General features: G+C 32.2%; 3 protein-coding genes across 4 annotated transcripts; 1 reads left to right on the top strand and 2 right to left on the bottom strand.

The window, feature by feature from the left end:
- The first annotated feature begins 5109 nt into the window (after positions 1–5109).
- On the top strand, positions 5110–8363 carry LOC114369253 (rho GTPase-activating protein 2-like). 2 transcript variants are annotated; one of them, XM_028326442.1, is made up of 4 exons: positions 5110–5606; positions 6243–6363; positions 6488–6838; positions 7395–8363. In XM_028326442.1, exons 1-4 carry the CDS (start codon positions 5281–5283, stop codon positions 7971–7973), a joined length of 1377 nt encoding a protein of 458 aa, XP_028182243.1. In that variant the 5' UTR covers positions 5110–5280; the 3' UTR covers positions 7974–8363. The 2 variants fall into 2 exon arrangements, with proteins under 2 accessions (XP_028182243.1, XP_028182244.1); XM_028326443.1 differs by lacking the exon at positions 5110–5606 and adding an exon at positions 5684–5857.
- An 875-nt stretch (positions 8364–9238) lies between these two features.
- Positions 9239–10025, bottom strand: LOC114370670. The gene has a single exon (XM_028328066.1). It carries the CDS (start codon positions 9817–9819, stop codon positions 9421–9423), a length of 399 nt encoding a protein of 132 aa, XP_028183867.1. The 5' UTR covers positions 9820–10025; the 3' UTR covers positions 9239–9420.
- Positions 10026–16083: 6058 nt separating this feature from the next.
- On the bottom strand, positions 16084–20083 carry LOC114369781 (RNA-binding protein BRN1-like). Its single transcript, XM_028327037.1, has 9 exons — positions 19645–20083; positions 19484–19566; positions 18731–18782; positions 18460–18585; positions 18283–18362; positions 17269–17448; positions 16760–17084; positions 16459–16602; positions 16084–16376 (listed from the first exon to the last, which is right to left on the bottom strand). The coding sequence occupies exons 1-9, from the start codon at positions 19814–19816 to the stop codon at positions 16249–16251; spliced, it is 1290 nt and encodes a 429-aa protein (XP_028182838.1). The 5' UTR covers positions 19817–20083; the 3' UTR covers positions 16084–16248.
- Positions 20084–20806: the final 723 nt, after the last annotated feature.

The raw sequence follows: 20806 nt of genomic DNA, 5'->3' as shown, positions 1-20806 counted from the left end.
TGAAGAGGTTTATGGTTCAACCACTGAATTGCGAACTTTTAACCTGTAAAAAAATACCAAAAATTGAACCAGAAAGAAGCATGTTTGTTGTCATTAATTAGTTAACATATTTAATATTTAAATTGATATTAATTACTTATCATATTTTATTTTAACAAAAATAAAAATATGACACAAGGCAAGTGTAAACCTTGGTCATTAAAGTTTCAAGAGAGAAACTTAACAACTCAGTTATTATATTATATTAGTTTTTAGAAGCAAAATATATATATATATATATATATATATATATATATATATATATATATTAGGCATTTATATAAGTTTATATAGGTCAATTAATAATTCACTGATTTGATCATTAATCTGATGATCCAGTACTTTAACTTAGTTGATTTTTAAAATTATGCTAATATCTTAAAATACTTTTTTTTTAACCACTGAATGACATACACATGATAATTGTCAGTTATTACACAGTTATCATTAGAGGTGTCATTTAAATACACATGTTAGGAATAACAAAAAAGAGTCAAGGATAAATTAATTTGTCGCATTTTTATATATTTTGAAAATTAAATTTAAATTTTGTATGTTCCAAATATCAATAAAATGGATAAGTATATGATTTTAGTAAAATTAGTGATTAGTAAGATTTAAATATTTAATTCTATTGTATCTTTAAAGATGTAATATTTTACTACTCTCCTAACTAATTTTTACTCACTATAAATTTTTTGCTTTGTCTCACAAATTATACTAATGTAGTGATTCAGCATTAGAATGAAGTACAGCCTTTTCGGGTAAAAAACACCTACTTGTAATAATGAAAAGAGGCTTGAAGATTCTCAAAGGCCCAGATGCTGGGTTGGTTCATCAGAATCTAGATACCAATATGTCTGACTATACGAATACGATAGTATGATAAACAAAGGAGGGTGCTGCAAACTATGTACCGTGACAGACTGAAAGCACAAACAAGAGAAGAGAAGAGAGAGTAACCTTCCCGAAGAAGAAGACGGCAGCATGCAGATACAAAACAAAATAACCAAGAAATACTATACAATTAAAATAATGTCTGACTATTTTGTTTTGAATTTTGAATCTTCTTGGCTTTTGGAGGGAGTGAGTAGTGTCTAAGATCTGATCTGAGCTATGTAACATAAACATGTACTACATGGATACGAATAGCATGCACGAAGTATCAAATTAGGGTTATTCTTTCTACTTCCAACAAATTTTTTTTACATCCAACATATTTTAAAATTTTTTAACTTTATCCTTTTTTACTTCTTCTTCTTGTTCCTTTCTTTTCTTTTTTCTTCTTATAACCTACGGATTGACAATCCATAAGGCACTGTTCATTTGGAATTTTTGACACACCCATTAGTCTCCTCTTTCTCCTCCGTGAAACTGATGTTGATATTGTTAGGGGTGTACGTTTGTTGTCTGTGGCTCCTCTCTAGTTTCTCTTCTGATAGTTCCTTGTTGTCCTCCGTAAATTTCCTCCCCTCTGCTGTTATGAATAGTGTTGCGTCGTCACCGATAAGTTTTTTTTGCCTTCGTTTACTCCATATGGATTGCGGTTCATACGGATTGTCAATCCGTATGGATCATTGCCTCCATACGAATTGCCAATCAATATGGATTATATGGATTCTCAATCCGTATATTCAATACAGAAAAAAAATTACAAAGAAAATAGAACTCACGGTGGCTCACGGTGGTGATTTTGGAACAACGGCGAACACAAACCACGACCACACACTACTTGATGAAGATGAACCATGGATTGAAGAGAAGAAGATGAGAGAATTTGAGAGGAGAATGAAAATGGTGTGAATGGTGCAGCGGATGGATTCCCAATCTGTAGTTCAAATTTAAGTTAAATGAATCAGGGGTAAAATTGGTTTTTCAATCAAAATATTGGGTGTAGAAGAATTATTAATGGTGTAGGAAGAAAATCCCATCAGATTAATGGGTCCCATCTTAATGATCCATGTTGGGTAGTCAAATTGTATCGACAGTGATCCAACAACTTCCGCTCCTTGCCTCCATTCCACAAGCTTAGGCCATCAATCTTGGGGTTAGCCCTTTTCTCTTTAGATTCCTATATTTTTTTTCATTGCAACCAGTTTTTAGTTTTATTTCCTCTTTCTTTTTACTTTGACTACAAAAATTATAAACATCTTATAATTAAAAATAATAAACATGTTTTTTTTTTAAATTATGGTATCCGAATGAAAAACAGTTTACAATTGCAAGAGAAATCAAACATTCGCAACTTGCATTTTGAAGGCTCTATAAATTGTTTAATATCTCGGACATTGGGACCATTTCTTGGTGCAGCATCAGCAATCACCTGACTCTTTGCGCTTCAAAAAAGTCTTGAAACAATTGATTATATATGAAATGGTTGATTAATTACATTGAAAACAAATACAGAATTTTCATTAACTTTATATTTTATTTTCATATTTTTTGAAGACACGTCAACAAATTGTGTCTTTTTTTTTAATTAACTAAAAGTTTAAAACAATACTACAATAGTGGCTTACCAAACTCCACACATTTGACTTTGCATGATGGTGGGTTCAGATAGACAAGTAAAATAATGTTTCTCAACTCAATTCTTTGTGGTGTCGTGGAAGTGAATGGCATGAAAAAGACGCATAATTTCAGTACCAGACAGGTCCTCCGTGCCGTCAAAAGAAGACATGTTGCATAGGATCCAAATAGCTATGACAAATAGTTTTGGTAACCAATGTGAGAGGAATAAGTATATAAAAAAAATTAACTACGTTGATAAATGAATATGTTTTTTTTTAGTATGTTGATGGGAGTTTGATTTTTTAATCACGTGTATTAAGAAAATTTTGTTGGAAAAAATAAAACTTATTTCATTAATCACTTTATTTCAAAGGTTAATTTTATGACTTCCAAATGTAAAGATATATTTCTTAAAAAAAGACAAAAAAGTTATAACCCTGAACGATTATCACTCTTCATATCCTTTAATCAAACCAATTACATAAAAACGAACCATGGTTGTTGGAAATACAAAAGTTGTCTCTCCAATAATAAGATGAATAATAAAAGAAAAATGGTAACCCGTGTCATGGGCCAATCTCAACAATAATTTCTACACTCTTTATGACTCAATTTGTAGTTTCAACTCTCCACACTTCCCCTATTAATTTTTACGGTAATCAATTAGAGATGATGCATTGCATTTGTAAGATAGAACATTTTATACCCTTGTAATGAGTAATCTGTTATATATTTGAGTTTATGAGCTTTATATATGAACTAGCAAATTAGCAACTAGGAAGACGGTAAGAGAAGTGTTAATTACTCAACACCGTATAATTTTATGAGTAATGCTTTATTATGTTCATAAATATTTTTTATCGTAATCATAATTACTTAAAATAAAAAAATTATATGAAACAGGAACATTTAATGTATTAAAAAGTTAAAAAGTACTACTTTTAATAGTAGTTATAAAAATTATTAAGTTATCTTTTTAAAATTATTCTAACGTCTTTAAGTCTAAGTTCTAACCATATCGCTCTTATCGTTTTTAATGGACAAATCAAAGTGATCATGTGGATGATAATTTAATTCAAGATTTATTTTGTTTATTTTCCAATCATGACAAATAAATGACCATCCAATCCAAAAGATACTAATATGGATATACACATTTCAACCTTTTTTTTCAATGATTAATAATTGGCATGGTGTTTTAGGGAGCAATTGTTAACATACTTGGATTGAAGGATTCCCATGTTATGCAAATCCGAAGACCTTTCATCAAAACAATGAATGATGTGTATCCACCTAAAGCACTAGGCGAACGGCCCAGACCTAATCCCTTAACTGCATTTCTAAATCCAAAACCTAAACTCAATAAACAGAACCTACCAGTCAACACCTCCAAACTTATACTGTAAGTGTGAATTTTAATTAGACAAATTTCAAAATTTAAGTTTAATATCATAAAAACTTACTTGAACTTTTATATTGTACGTAATTAAAGTCTCTTAATTTTTTTGTCAGTAAATTAAGTATCTATATTTTTTAAATTTAATAAATACGGTTTTCTGTTGATTTTGTTTTACTTTAACTCCTTAAATTCATATTTTCCGTCAAAATATTACAAATTAATTTATTAAATTCTTTTGCCTTAAAATTCTTCAACTATAATATTAAATTTAATTAAAAATAAAAAAAATATTTTTGTCCCTGTAATTTATTTATTTTTCATTTTTATCTCTATAATTTTTTTCCTTTTAGTTCTTATATTAGATAATGTTTTTTTATCATGATTTAAGAAACTTGTTTTACTGTTTGAAGTAATATCTAAAGCGGTATAAGAATAAAAAATAAAACAAATATATTTTACAAAGAAAAAAAATTATAAGAACAAAAATAAAAAATACTAAATTGCAAACAAAAAATAAATTTAAACCTAAATTTTTTAATAAAAAGTTGTCCTAAGCAAACTCTAGTAATACATTTTATAACATCTTTTATTTTTTTTTTAAAATATCACTAAATTTCTCATTTCAACATTTATATACATTTTTCATATTCTAATTTCATCATAAATTCATAAGTATTTGAATATAACATTGGAAAATGAGGGTTCAAAATAAAAGAAAATTGACCAGGGAATCAAATTTGTTTAACTTTAAAAATATCAAAATCGAACTAACTTAAAAAAATTATACCTAATCCAAATTAAAGAGATTAAAAATACAATAAAACCTATTATAAATATTGTTAACATTATTCTTTGAATTAAATTTTATATTATATCTCGGTAGTTTTTGACCTTTATGTCAGTAACATCCACTGAACAGTATGAAAATAACAAAAAGTAACTTACATTGACAAGTTGTTATTGGCATAAGATGCTAATTTTAATTAATTAAAAATACTGACAAAATATGACATCTTGACCAAATGGTGTCCACGTTAATTAATTAATGTAATTTAGTAATTAAATCAGAGTGGCAGGAGTGGTAATTGAGGGAAACATGGGGGTAAAAAAAAGAGGGTAGCATTAGATAAAGTAAAGAAAGAGAGAGAAAGAGAGAAAGAGAGAAAGGAGTGAGTGGCCGTTTGAAGTTTGAAGTTTGAAGTTTAAACATAGAGAAACGAAATTGAATGCAACCCAACAAAACACATTAACTCCCATTTCCATTCATTCATCCTCAAACTTTTTTTATAAAAAAACCAATCTTGCTCACCTCGGAGAGAGAGAGAAATAGAATGACCGGAGTGGTCATGGTGACCAAGGGCGGTGGATGCGGCGGCGGCGGGAAGCGGACGAGGTCGGCGCGAACCGCCGAGGAGGAAGAAGAGCAGCAGAACCAGCTGTCGCTGGTGGCGCTTCTCTTGGCGGCCATCAGAAAATCGATGGTGTCGTGCAGGGTGGACCCACCCGAGGACGTAATCTCCACCGTCCATCACATGGAGATCGGATGGCCAACCAACGTCCAGCACATCACTCATGTCACCTTCGACCGCTTCAACGGCTTCCTCGGTCTTCCCTATGAGTTCCAAGTCGAGATCCCTGCCAGGGTCCCCAGTGCTAGGTAAACTAATACTTCTCTTCTTCTTTCTAACGCATTTTTTTTGTTAGATTTCAAATGGGTTCTGCTTCAAATGCTAAAAGCCTTTTTTTGTTTTTGTTTTTTTTTCGCTTGGAAGAGCTTTTGGTGTTGATGTTTATGTTTCTCTCTGTGTATGTGATTGTGTGTGGAAGAGAAAGAAAGTGTAAGACTTTCATGAAGGGTAGTGAAGAAGATGACGTAGCCAGAACTTTGTTTCAAACTAGTGCATTTGGGTTGGTCGTTATTCTTTTAACTTTGGTCCTGATCCTGTAGAGTCTTGACCTTAGATGTATATTTGCAAAATGGGGAACTTCATAATTGTTTGGGATTTGGGGCACATGTCCATTGAATGCTTTGTTAGCCACGGAATGAATATAGAATGGGATCAAAGTTCTTTCAAATACTTGTACATAGTTAGCGACGGAATGAACTGTTCTATCTTATTTAGAGTTTCTTATTTTGCTTTTTTGCTGCTATTACATGTTTTAGAAATTATAATCCAGCCTTGTTTTCTAACTTTTATTCTTCTAGCAGTTTTTTTCTTCTTTATTTTTGTTGTCCTTTGCCATGTTTGTAGCATCGTTTTAACTTGTGATTTCTTGTCATGTATGCTTGCAGTGTAAGTGTGTTTGGTGTCTCAGCAGAATCTATGCAGTGTTCTTATGATCCAAAAGGAAACAGTGTCCCCACTATTCTTTTGCTAATGCAGGACCGTCTATACTCGCAGGGAGGCTTGAAGGTACTGACTGTATAGTATATTTGGGCATCATTTGTAACACCAAACTCTAAGCTCTTGTGCAAGTGGTGACAAGTGAGTTTCATACTAACTATCTTTTTGTTTTTTCTCTTCAATCAATTTTCAGGCTGAGGGTATATTTCGTATAAACCCCGAAAATAGTCAAGAGGAGCATGTGAGGGACCAGTTGAATAGGGGCATTGTGCCGGATGATATTGATGTCCACTGTTTAGCGGGGCTGATCAAAGCCTGGTTCCGAGAGCTACCTTCGGGAGTGCTAGATGGACTTTCCCCTGAGCAAGTTCTTCAGTGCAACACAGAAGAAGAATCTGTTGAGCTTGTGAAGCAGCTAAAGCCAACCGAGTCTGCTTTACTCAGCTGGGCTATTGATCTCATGGCTGATGTTGTAGAAGAGGAGGAATTTAACAAAATGAATGCTAGAAATATTGCAATGGTTTTTGCTCCAAACATGACTCAGGTATGCTCACATACACATTGGATGTTAAAATTGTCAGTGTTTGCTTAATGTTCTATTTGTATTTGTTGGTTTTTATGTGAAATTTTTTTTATTAAAAGGAGAGATATGTTATGAAGAGAGGTGCTTTAACTTTACTTTCTTGTCTCTATATATGGAGCTAGCGTATAACACAGTTCAAATACTAACCCCACATCTTAATCTTACAATCAAGCGGATATCATCTTTAAGTTTAGATGATAAGAATAATATCCATATCTTTTAAAAACCAAAGTTTCAGATACTAAAAAAAAAGAAAAGCTTATGCAGATATTTAGGCATATTTTCAAAAGTAATTTATCCTAGTTTATCCTTTTCCTTCTTTGTTTTGGGTAAATGGTATGTTATTAAAACAAAATAATCTATCATTCATATCTTCATTGACCTAAGCAATCTTCAGTTTTCATTACCAAACAACTTGCCATATTTTGCTTACAGTAGGCTATAGATCTTATGCACATGAAAACTATGTATAGTTGAAAATGGTCTATTGCTAATTCATCTGTGTCTCCTGGAACAGATGTCTGATCCTCTAACAGCCCTGATGCATGCGGTTCAAGTGATGAACTTACTCAAGACACTCATCATGAAGACACTTAGAGAACACGAACAAACAGCAAAAGGTGGCTATTCTCCCATGTCATATCATTCATCAGATCGCCAGTCTGAGGATGAATACAGCAGTCAGCGAGAAATGGACACAAGCGGTGAATTGAGAGGAACCAAATCAGATTATGATGATCATGCCCACTATGGTCACAGTAGTGAAGGGGAAGCTGGATCTTTGAGTGAGATAGAGGAGGAGTGCTTCTTGAAGCAGTTGGATGAGAACAAAAAAGGATTCTCAGAGGAATCTGCAGGTTATTTGGATAAGTATGTTAGCACCAGGAGTTTCTCTGGCTATAACATGGAACCTTCTATATCTGTTACTGATGGCAAAGCAGGGAATTCCTGCTTGAGTACAACACTGACTGATTTGGCCTCAAATGTTGACTCAAGTAGTTCATCAATAGGATGTACCGGCACCAAAGATGTGGAGATGATGGATAAGTTTGCAGATTCTATTTCACCTGTGCCACCACTCCTTGCTTCTAGTTAAGAACTGATTTTCTTTGTAGAAGTTTTTTAGTAGCATGTTTTCCAGATTTTGTCTCTACAAGCAGAGCAGGTTTGCTTGTGTAAATTAATACATGGAGTAAGAACCGCTTCCTTGTTGTGTATTGGGACAGGTTATGTTCAGTTTAGGGCTGAATTTGACCTGGTTCTGTATGTTCTTGTACTAGACCATTCTAACCATGACAAATTGGAATGGGCTAAAGGTGTGGCCCCCTCTTCAAATTTCAGTCAAGTGCTGTGAAATCGATGAATTCCTGCGGAATGGGGAGATCGATTTAGCTTAGCCTGACACATAGATGCTTTCTATGTATCTTCAGTATGATCAAAATTTGAATGGTTCAGAAATTCATCAAGATGGAAGGAAGTGTTTGAATGGTTGTTTGCAAATTTGATTTTAAAATTTAAATGGTTTAGATTGATTAAGATTAGGCATGAAATAAAGTGATTTTTATATAATTTATTTTAATAAAATTTCTCAATCGAATGCAAAAATTACTTCTTTTTTTCCTCTTCTCAAAATCAATCGCGGTTAAAATTTCGTTCGTGACCCTAAGCTAAAGCAAAATTAAGGATGCTCATTAGTTTGCATCAATCTGATGGAAAAATCAAACCAAAGTAATCAAGTTGACATGTTTAAATCTAAACTAAGCCAGACTAATAAAAAGTCAATCTTTCTTTGTTGAACCCCGTGAAGCCTGTTAGGTAAAACTTGATGTTGAAGACAAAGGAGTTGAAAAGATAACTATAAAAATTGGGAGGTGATGAGTTAATTAATTGAACTAACTACATAACTAACCGATAAATATAAAATAACATATTATCTACTTGTTCATATTTTAATTTATTTAAAATAATTTATCATCTTAAATATTAGGATAATATTTTTTTCTAATTTTATTTCATTTCTAAATATTTTTATTAAATAAATTAAACAACATAAATGGATTTATATTAAAAACAAACGATTAATTTGTATGAGCAAATTGACCAGAACCAATCTGGCTATACCTCTGATCCGAAACAAATTAAGGAGCAGACAAATTGGCAAACACGGGTCAAACGTTGCAGACTCATATTTTATAGCAGCCAATGTCGAACTAATTAAGCTCCATTGCTTTCGTCCTACCAGCTAACTGTGTCTTCAACCTAGTACCTAGTTCTTTTGCCTTTATTGGATTATCTCTATTTTACAAAGCAAATCATTCTGAACAACATTCAATGAACAATTATGGAACAAATGCAGGGAAATTAAAAAAACAGAAAATATTTTTCTTCTAACGGTTAAATATTTACATAACATTAAAAGATTTTCTCTAAGCTGCTACATTTAAAAAGAAAAGAAAATCTAAGCTAAGTGACCCTTAATGTCGAACAAATATGGATCACATGGGTGATTTAGAAAAAGGGAAAGCCAAGAAATTAACACAATCTCAAGATGCCAAGCAAGCTTCCCAGAAGAGCCTGTTCTTTTCCATTTCATCCAGAGATTTGTGGCCTGAATCAAAAGACACATAGGATTTCATCTGTTCTTCTTGCATCTCATCATCTTCACAATATGACATTCCATAAACACCATCCTCCTCCTGCTTCTTCTCAATCCCACCATCATGCTCATCACAAGACTCGTCACACCCATCGGATTCAGCAACATTACAAGCACCAGATCCATTGCAAGATAGAGCATCATCATTATCATCAACAACTTCGCCACCACCATCTGCTTTGGCCATTTCACAAGCAAAGGTGTGATCAAAATCAGCTTCTTCAGAGTCACCAGAGGCTTCAAGATAAAAATAAGAAGAAAAATCAATAGTCTCCTTCCTCTCCATGAACAAAAGGAGTCTTTTTCTCTCTCTTATATTCTGACTTTGATGCGTTTGGATCCTACAACCACAACCACTAGCTCAAATTAAGAATAGGAAAATAAGAAGCAAATTAAACGTGGGCTCTCATGTTTGACACTTTTGGTGAGAGAGACTGACCAATCTTCCCAACATTTGCCTCTCCCAAATGGGACTAGTCATTATTAAAAGGGGAAGGAAGCGCCTCAAATAAGCTTGTTAATTGTCTTCTAGAAGTACAGTAATTATACCTTTTTTATTTATTTATACAAGGTATATGTACAATCACTAATCAATGTCATGAGACTAATCTCAGAACACATGAAGTAGGTTTTATTTGTCTAAATAAAGTCATCTTTTTTTGTATGGATGACTAAAGAATTGAATCTCAATCTTTATATTTAAAGAATTCAATTATTTATTAAATGTTATGAAACGTGTTAATTTATTATTAAGAGTGTTTGACACATGCAAATGATACCTTTTTAGTGTCTAATTTATTTATTTATATACGGTGTCTCCATAGTCGTTACTAGATGTCATGAGATTAATCTCTCAACACATAAAGAAGTTGCTTTTATTTTTCTAGATATAATAGTCTTTCTTGTATGGACAACTAGAAAAACAATCTCAATCTTTATATTTAAAGAACTCAACTATTTGACAGATGTTATGAAGCATGTTGGTCGGTGGATGAAGGAGGTGTCTAACACCTAGCAAACATGCAAATGACACATTTTGATAATGTTCCATTTATTTATTTATACAAAGTGTTTCATAGTTGTTACTTAGATGCCATGAGATTAATCTCTCGATAGGTAAAGAAGTTGCTTTTTCCCCTAAATAGAGTAATTTCTCTAATCAATATATTTAAAGAACTCAATTATTTATCAAATATTATGAAGCATGTCGGTTGGTAGATGAGGGTGCTTTACATGTAACTGACATAAAAATGACACATTTTTTCAATGTCCAATTTATTTATATAAAATATTTCATAATCATTACTCAGATGTTACGAGACTAATCTCTCAACACCTAAAGAAAGTGCTTTTTATTTTTTTGAATAAACTAGTCTTTCCAATATAGATGACTAGAGAAACAAATCTCTATCAATGTATTTAAAGAACTCAATTATTTGTCAAATGTTATGAAACATGGGGTGGCGGAAGGAGGTGTCTGGTAAACATGCAAATTATACGTTTTTGCAATATCCAAGTCATTTTTTTAAACTTTGACGCGAGAGCAACACGATTGAGACATGTATAAGCACTCATCTTTTTTATTTTTATTTTTTTAAAATAACCTAAATATTAAAGAGATAAAATTGTTTTTTTTATGAGATTCTTTATTAAAGAATTTAACTAGTTGTTTTCTTATATTCCTAAGAGGTAAAGTTCTTGAGTTCTGAAATATGATGATTCTTGATACTATTATCATATGAAAATTGTAAAGTTTAACAATTTATTTTAAGATAAATATATAATTTTTAATTATTAATTTTAATTATATATATATATGTGCGCGCGCGTGTTCTGTGTTGTGTCTATGTCGGTATTTGTATCGGTGCTTTATAGATATAGTGTGCTGGATCTTAATACATGGCGCATGCTCGAAAGGATTAGTATCTCACGCTCTTCTGGAACAAACCTACACTACTCAATGATTTAACGTCAAAGGAGCCTTATCTTAATCCTATATACAAAGCTGATTTAAATTGGTTCGGTGTGCGTGATAGAGACCCAAACATTCTAGAACGTGGTCTTATTTTGCTGCCTTCCTTGTGTGACTTTTGTCGTAGGTACCGGTATACGAATGCCACCTAATATATTTTGAAACTATATCTAGTGTATATCTTACACATAAAACAAAATTAACAGGAATGACAACTTATACTTTTCTTCTTTTTTTTAGCACCCAAGTTATACTTTTCTAAAAAAGAATAGAATTAAAAAAACGTGTTATAAGTGCTACTTAATTCATGGCTCAAAATTTATACCTATATATGATTTTCTTCGAAATTTCGTGCATTTTGTTTCTAGGCAGATGAAGCAAATTGTCCTAGCTAGAATCCACAATTTGCTAGAGTTATAGGTTGATATAATTGAATTATAAAAAAGAAAATTACTTGCGCATTTTTCACGTTTAATTGAGACATAAGTTATCTTCATTAGGGTAAAATTATACTCTAATACATATTAAATAATGTGCTTTTTTGTTCTAGTAAAAGTGAACTCTTAGCACCAAAATTAAAATATTCGGGGAAAAACAAATCTTACGGTCTAATTCTAAGAAGTTAGCAAAATAAACATAGCTTTAGACACGTATCTAACAATAAATCTCATCACTTATGAGATATTTTTCTTGTAATACTAAGCAAATCCTTTGGATGTTACGTTGATTATATGACATGTACAAGTTTGCGTAATTCCGTGTTGGATACTAGGAGTGTAAAGCAAAGTTATGGGCTGCACGAAACGTAGGGCAGCGCGGTAGAAAAATCTTGGACTACTTTCTTTTAGAGTCTTTTTGACTTATTTCCATATTACTTCATCATTGAAGCCTAGAATCCAATTCGATCAAGGAAAGGATGGGGGAAAACCCAAAGCATAAAGAAAAACTAATGAAATGTTGGTTTAGAAAAGGGAAAAAGGAAGGAAGTGCAAAAAGTAAAAAGATGATTTTAAGAAATTTTGTTTCCTCTAGTTTGATTGCGGAGAAAATAGAAAAGAAAGAAAAAAATATGTATATAAGATAACATAACTGTCCCTAATAAAAAAAAAAATATGCATAAAATTATCGTTGGAGAATCTTCTGGGACGCGAACAGAATCGAGAGCGTCGATTCAGTGTTAGGGAAATTGTAATTGTGGAAGGGTGCAAATTGTTAATAAACCTAACAAGTCAATTATATTATAAAATAATTCATGTCATTATATATAATTCTACAATTTTTAAAATATATTTAATACGTAAGTAAATTTAAATAATAAATTTTGTGACAATTAATTTTGATATAATATATTTACGTTTATAAATTTTTATAAAACCTATAATTTTTATTTAAAATTTATATATGTAAAAAAATATATTATCAGATCAAAATTAATTATAATAAGATCAAAAAATACATTAATAGATTTATGTTAATAAACATATAATTTTTATTTACAATTTATATATGTAAAAAAGTTAGTTGTTAAATCAAAATTAACTGTCACAAAATTTATTATCTAAATTTACATAAGCATTAAATATATATGATATTAATTATTTTATAATATAATTGGCATGTTAATTTAGTTGGTTAGAGTATTGTATTAATAACATGGAAGTCATAGGTTCAACTTGGACAATCACGTAAGCCCAATCCGTATCCTTTTTAAGGAATGGCAAAACATGAATTGTGTTGATTTTTTAGGTGTACCAGCAATTGTGTTAGGTGAGTGTAGCAATAGCCGAGAGGCATGTGATAGGCCTCTTGATCCAAATAGGCCCAGGAAGGCCCACTAGGGATATTAGAAGACCCATCCAGACCAGTTTTGGTCTCTCTATTGCACCAGTTTTGGTACATGAATTTGAATATGACTCATCAACATCATTAAATATTTTTTTGGTTCCTCGTATTTAAAAGTGATCTTTTAGTTCCTTAAATCTAAAATAATTATTGTAGTCTCATATTTAAAAAATGGTTTTTTAGTTCCCTCATTTAAAATTATTTTTTTGTGCTATGGATGTGTCAAACATTAGAGGTATTTTTGTAAGAAAAAAATATTACTAGTCAATAGTAGGTGCCAATAGCAATGCCCAACATAAATGAGTGGTTTAGTTTTGGTAGACCCACATCTACCCTACATAAATCGTGGACTAATGGGCCACTCAGGACCAATAAATAAAAAAGAAAAATAATTATCATCAATCAAAATTTATTCAAAGGTGATTATCATATAACGGACAGTGGTAAAAAGAGTTTAGGTATTGTAAGAAAAGAAATCAGCATTACATCCTGTAATAAAACGTAAGTCGAATTGCATTACATTCCACACCATAAAATTAGCATTACTTCCCGTAGCAGAGCATAAGGAAGTGAAAATAAAATAGCATTACGTGTTGTTGTTTTTTTAATTTTATTTTTATGCAGTAGCATTACGTGTTTAGTTACACATTTAAGTGAATCACCTATCAAATAAAAAAACTGAGCAAAAATTTCATAATTTCTATGCATTAGAATTTTTTTTTGTGACATTTTCTATGCATTAGATAAGTACACTATTTTTGGTTTTGATAGGTTGTGTTACACCGTATTTTGTTTTTTTCCTGCTAACTTTTTAAGTGAATCATCATATTTTTTATGCTATGGACGTGTTAAATATAAGAGCTATCACATTATTTTAAAAGTTTAAAAATGATACTGATTACTTTAGAAATTTAATTTATTTTTAAGAAAATAGGGAAGTTTAATGGTTTTTAATATGACAACACTTGCGGGAAAAAGTTTTTAAAAAATACTACTAGTATAATTACAAAATTATTTGTTAGAGTTTATTTAAATATTCTAATCTTATCTGTGCAATAGATTTGCAATCCAAATTAATTTTGGTGGAGTCAGTACATTGAATGCACACGTAGAAGACGCAAGTGGACATCCCAAACTCCAACAAGCAGCAGCCAATCGCTAAGAGATTAGTATTATTAACTATCAAGAACATGGCAAGGTGTCCCCTAAAATGATTAATTTAATGGACCTATACTTTTCCGTTACATTAATCATAATTATTTTAACTTATTTAACTTATCAAGAACATTGAGTACAAGTATTTTTTCTAAAAAAAGCCAACAAAAAAACATATTCGTTAGAAAAATCACTATTTAGGACCTCAAAGTGTTTTTCCCAACCACACCAGTTTAATGACATTTCACAGAAATGGTCACTAGTTTATATGAGAAGTAAAATCTTGGACCTTAAGTGTTTTGAGGGTCTGAACGTTACCATTGATTTCTGCTTTCCATTATTAATGATAACAATTCATTACAACGATAGTAATACTGTCTTCGTTCAATATATTTTATGTTCATTTTATTTTTAAAATTGCTGATGTTTAATCAAACTAAAAGTATGCAGAAAGAAAAACTAAAAGTGAGCATGGTGGGGTTGGGTGAGTTTTTTAAGAAAGAAAACCCGAATTAGATATAATGTTAATGTATGAGGTTGGGTTGTTTTGGAGTTCTTTTTTATTATTAATTTATTATTATTATTATTATTATTGACTTGATTTGGTTGGTTTCAGTTTCAGGCCAAATTTAATTAGTTCTCAAGTTACCCGATAGAAATGGGAAGAAAAAAAAACATAGAGTCAAGTCCATTCCAGACCTAATACTCTACTAGTATACTGAATATTCATCACTAGTTTGTCATGTTATAGGGAATAGGGTTAGAACATTGAAACTATTTTAACTAAAGAAACGCCATAGAACCTCAAAGCTCTTCCATAAGAACGTCACATTCAAGCCTAATTAAAAAGTAGATTTGAGCTGAAAAAAACATAATAAATCACAAGTCATCAACATTCATTTAAAACAGTACTAACAACACACTCTTAAGTCTAAAATTTATTAAAAAGTACAAAATCATCAATAAGAGTCATTTTTGATGGCATGAATAAGACTCCTTTTTTACTTCACCCAAATTGGCCTGATTCAAAAGAAAAAAAAATGAACTTAACTTCACGTGTTAACTCAATTTGTTATTTTTTGTTCAATTCAATTTGGCTTGTTCAAGTTGGTCATGTTGATTTGTGTTCACTCTAACTAAAACATAATTAGTTTGGCTTATATTATTTTTAACCTACTCCCCTATCTAATAATGATTATAATAATAACATATCATAAACAATGAGATTAAATCTAGTAAAAGAAAAAAGAAAATAAATAAGAATATTTTAGACCAAATGCAGTAATATTTTACTTCTATTAAATAGTCCTTAACCTGCATGCATTAACATTAAATCTCAAAAGATATATAAAAAATAAAAAAATTACCAACCCGTCAACCCAAATCCCCGGCCCCACCAACTACTGTGACACTGAAAATAATAGCAAGTGCAAACAATGAAACAATAGTTCATGCTTCCTACAAGGTAAACACAAAAGAAATTGCAGTGAACTAAGCGTAGCACACAAACATATTGTTTGGTGTGTACGAGACCCAAAATAACGATCCTCTCATCCCTGCCGGATGATGAAACCAATAAAGTTACGAACTTATAATATAATCAATATGCTTTCTGAGGGAAAAATCAATAAATTAATAATCAATGTCTAAATGAATTTTCGTGTTACAGAAAATTACAAATTGTATTGACATCTGATATGGGTCAGGAGAATTGAGAATTATACAACTTTCTATTATCCACCTTCATCAGTAAATCTTACTCTGCTTGTTATCCCTCTTAAGCTGAACCTTTAATTTCTTACCACCTAATTGACAACCATTCATCGTACTAATGGCAGATTGAGCAGCTTCTGGAGTATCATAACTAACAAACCCTGCAAAACGGGAGTTAATCAATCAAATACAAGCTCCATTCAAAACTCATCAAATTCATTAACAGATCTAACACAGGCTTACCAAAACATTTGCTTACACCTGTTACTTTATCGACAAAAATTTTAGCACTCAAAACTCTACCAAACGGTTGAAATGTGGTTGCGAGCTCTTCGTCTCCATATTCTTGAGGTATGTGATAAATAAATAGATTGGCACCAGGTGGTCCTAAGCCAGAGAAATTAAAATAATTAACAGAATTCGGATTATCAACAAAAACTAACATTTTCTGCAATGAGGAAAGACGTGGGAAAAAAAGGCTATTATATGTTTACTCACATGCATGCATGTTATTAATGCACAAATATAAGATATAGATAACAACCTTCAATTTGACCACTGGAACTTTTACTGGCACCTGAAGATGAAGAGTTGCTATTCCCACCTGCAGGTGAAACAGAACCAGAAGAACTACTCATCGGCCTCGGACTTACAATTCTTCTGGGATATACCATTGGATGCTGTACACCTGGCACAGCAGGATAAGGGCCAATGTAACTTGCAGGAGGCGCATGATAATTTCTAGGATTCACACTGTGACCAAGATCAGGCCTCACTGCATTTACTTGGTTCATGTTCATGTTATGGAAACCTGGTTGATTCTGCATTGGTGGAAAACGGTATGCCATGAGCCCATAACCCCCGGGAGCCTATTGAGAAAAAATGATTATTCAAACATATACCTCCATCAAGATGTTAGGCATGAAAAATAACAGACATTAATCCATAAATGTAATAATTTCTCATAGGACGACATGATTGTACAGAAGAAAAGTTCCCTGAATTAAGGGGGAAAATGTTATTATTCTAATAATGCATTATAGCAGAACTAACCTGATAACCATATCCATTATATGGAGGAACATAACCCATTGGCAAGGCTCCAAATAATGAGGGATGTTGAGGATCAGCCTGCGGCATGTTAGAAACTTGGGACTGTGCTTTTTGAGCCCTTCGAGCTAGCCTTTCCTTTTCAGTATCTGCCCATTTGACAACCAAAGGAACACTTGAACCCTGTAGAAGGAAAAATAACCATCAGATTGCAATTGTATGAATTTATATAATCATTGAGTTAGCAATTTAATTGACAATTTTCATCATGTATGAGTAGCTATCAACCACCCAGGAAAAAAAAGTTCTATAGTTGCGTTAACATAAAATAACGAGGTGTCAACATGATGTCTAGTATTTCATTAGTCAACTTACTGAAACATTAGTTGCTGGGAAAATGTAAAATTTAAATCCTATGCCAATTAGTTTTGAATGAATGAGATTCATGTGTAATTCCACTAAGATCCCCTATTTTGCAAGCATGTTAGCTTCTGTATAGTTATCGTGTTATATACATTGATTGACAATGTGCACAAGTGTGTGTGTATAACAATCCTAAGTTTGAGCTATGTTCATCTTGGACTCATTTAATGCAAACATATAGTAGGCCTTAGAGGCCAGAGCTGGAGTTTTCTCCTCTTCCAAGCTTGGATTCAGTTCAAGCCTGTCATATAAATATCAAGTCAATCCTAAGCCAAGAACATTATTGTTGGAATACAAGTGTGAAGTGAAGTTCCACATTGGGTAGAAATGGGAAAGTTGAACACCATATAATTAAGAAATGCCTTAAGGTTTTGAGTTAAAGTGTGGTGTGCTCGAGGCCCATTGGTGAAGATCTCCTAGTGTTTACCCCCTCAATTGCACAACAATTATCTTACACAAACCAAAGTGCAGCAAATACCATTTACAACTAATATGTGGCAGAATGGAAAAGTGCATGCTTTTAGCCACTAGTACCAATAACCAAATAAATGTATATTGTAAAGTATTCAGGTGATGGTTTTAACAAACACCAACCTCCATTGTATGTTTTCCATTGATTGCCTCAAGAGCAGCAAGGGCCTGTTCTTTGGTTTCATACTTCAAAAATGCACATCCTACTCAAAGGAATACAGCTATGAATAAAGCTTTGCTATTAAGAAACTACAATGCCCAAAAGGAATAAAGGATAGCTTCATCTGTAACATTAGGCACCTTTACTTGTCTGCTGAGAACCTCTTAAAATCTGTAAATCCTTTATAGTTCCATACATTGAGAAAAGATCAGAGACCTCATCTTCAGAAATATTCTTTGGAAGCATGCCAATAAAGAGTTTGTGTTCTGGATACAAAGACAACATAATATTATTTATCAAGGGACAATACACATGTCCTGAAGTTAAAAGAGGAACTTTTCATTCAGTAAATAATGCATAAAAATGGAGTTGCTGAACAAAATATTTAACTACAAGGAAGATGTATCACACCTAATCTTTCCAATTCACCATCTGCATACTTCACTTGCAACGGACTAGATGCCTGAATTGGACACAAAAAATAAGATGCTTCCCAATCAGGAGAATAGTAATACCATCTCACCATAGTTATTATGCAAAGATGTCAATAATGTCAGCAATTGCAGTCATCCAGAAAAAACTATGGATAGTCAAGTATGGAAATATATTACATAGACAGAAGCCTAGCTTGGATAATTGCCTAAGCAAACCACCTGAAAGTTGAGCACGGTACAGAAGGACCTCTACTAGTTAATGATTCCTTGATCAGAAAATATCAATGATGCATTAAAGCATATTTTCTTAAAGAGATCATTGTCAATTCATAAATGCTTATTTTTACTTTTTCAGTTTACAGACAACAACAAACATTAATCCCCTAAAGAATAAACATGTATGGCCTTCAACTTCAAATAGCATTATATATCATGACTATAAAAGTACACCATAAAATAAATCCTTAATTTTATTTTTCCTGCGTACCCATTATTTGTATTTCTATTCTATCTCTCAATGTTATCATGGATTAGATTGAGGGCTACCCTAATAATACTAGGTTGTTCTAAATGACAAACATAGCAAGTGCTAGATAGATACAAATTACTAAAAATAGAGAGATGTAGTTGGCAAATCAAGAGATGGTAGTGGTGGTCAGCATCAGCGACTTTTATAGAAGCAGCCACTTATTATGTTAGGATTCAAATTCCATTCCACTCACTCACTCACCCCAGGGAGCGTTTTCTTGTTATGACAAGCATTGACCGCCTTATCCGCTTCTTCCCTGGACGGACAAATTACAAAGCAACAACCTGCGACCAAACAAACACAAATCTGAAGCACATTAGAGAACAAAGAATTTGAATTTGAGAACGGTTACTAGTTACTACCTCGGGAGGCACGACTAGCTTTGTCTCTGATGATGTTGACCTCGTCAACCAAAGCGAACTCCTTGAACATTGCAAGCACTTCATCTTCCGCCATGCGCTTCGGCACTTGACCCACGAACAGCTTCACGCTTTCCTCGCTAAATTTACTCTCTTCCTTCCCCTCCGCCATCATTAACAACCAATGCTTCTCTCTCTCTCTCTTTCTCTCTGTGCTACACTCTCTCTTCTTCTTCTTCTTCTTTTTCTTCTGCTATGCTGCTTTTTTCACGCTCTAAAATCTTGGCGTGTAGCTTCAAAAAAATTGTGTGTCTATACGTGTCGTGTGATTTGGATTGGAGTGGTCGCAGGGAAATGGGGGATGGCAAAGGCAAACTTAGACTTACATCTTCTATTTCATAATAATAATATAATTACTATCGATGAGTTGGATCTAGCCGAAAGAATTAATTTTACACAACTGATAAATTAAGTTTGAATTTTTGTTGAAAGAGTTATTCATGTTTAATGTATGACTGTATTTCCATTAAGAAATCATGTGAGAACAAAATAAACTAATAATAATAGTACAATCTAAAAATTAGAATATAGGATTATCATAATTATTAGTAGTAATTAATAATGAATGGGGTTTGAGTAAGGGCTTGATTGTGGGGGAATTTACGAAGATGCCACAACGTACAGCTGTTGAAGAACTGGCCTTGTTCGTTCGTAGTGGGTGCTGCTGGTGGGGTGGGTGTTCATTCTTCAATCTTTATTCTCACTCAACTTCTTACTCAAAACATCTAATGTAATGTAAAATGCAACCCCAACGTTAATCATTTTTCTAAGTTTTGTACCTAATACTACTAGTGAGTTGCTGTTTAAACAATTGATTACGCAATCAATTAAGTAGGTTATTGAACAAATGAAAAATATCGATGTAATAATTTATACAGTATTATCTCCTAATGGATGGGGCTTGACTAGACAGCAAAGAAATACTATAAGTGAAATTAGGGAGAGAAAAAAAAAAAGATAAGAAATAAAGTAGAATTTTGAATTGTTTGATTCGTTATAAGTAAAGATGAAATTGAAGAAGAAAAAAGAATAAAATATATTTTTAATCTTTTTACTTTTCAATAAATTGAAACTATCAACATCTAGGTAAATTGGAAAAAAAAAA

This window comes from Glycine soja, chromosome 10, assembly GCF_004193775.1.
Source record: "Glycine soja cultivar W05 chromosome 10, ASM419377v2, whole genome shotgun sequence".
NCBI classification, from domain to species: domain Eukaryota; kingdom Viridiplantae; phylum Streptophyta; class Magnoliopsida; order Fabales; family Fabaceae; genus Glycine; species Glycine soja.
Note: the sequence above shows the minus strand (reverse complement) of the source record. Positions and strands in the feature narration are given on the sequence as shown.

Bases quoted from the DNA above. Each gene is read 5' to 3' on its own strand.
- LOC114369253 (XM_028326442.1), top strand. From the start codon at position 5,281: ATGACCGGAGTGGTCATGGTGACCAAGGGCGGTGGATGCGGCGGCGGC. The intron at 5,607-6,242 runs GTAAACTAATAC...GTATGCTTGCAG, and splicing joins GCCAGGGTCCCCAGTGCTAG to TGTAAGTGTGTTTGGTGTCT. The intron at 6,839-7,394 runs GTATGCTCACAT...CTCCTGGAACAG, and splicing joins TTGCTCCAAACATGACTCAG to ATGTCTGATCCTCTAACAGC.
- LOC114370670 (XM_028328066.1), bottom strand. From the start codon at position 9,819: ATGGAGAGGAAGGAGACTATTGATTTTTCTTCTTATTTTTATCTTGAA.
- LOC114369781 (XM_028327037.1), bottom strand. From the start codon at position 19,816: ATGATGGCGGAGGGGAAGGAAGAGAGTAAATTTAGCGAGGAAAGCGTG. The intron at 18,783-19,483 runs GTGAGTGAGTGA...TGTCCAATTCAG, and splicing joins ACAAGAAAACGCTCCCTGGG to GCATCTAGTCCGTTGCAAGT. The intron at 17,449-18,282 runs GTTGGTGTTTGT...TTCCTTCTACAG, and splicing joins ATGGAAAACATACAATGGAG to GGTTCAAGTGTTCCTTTGGT.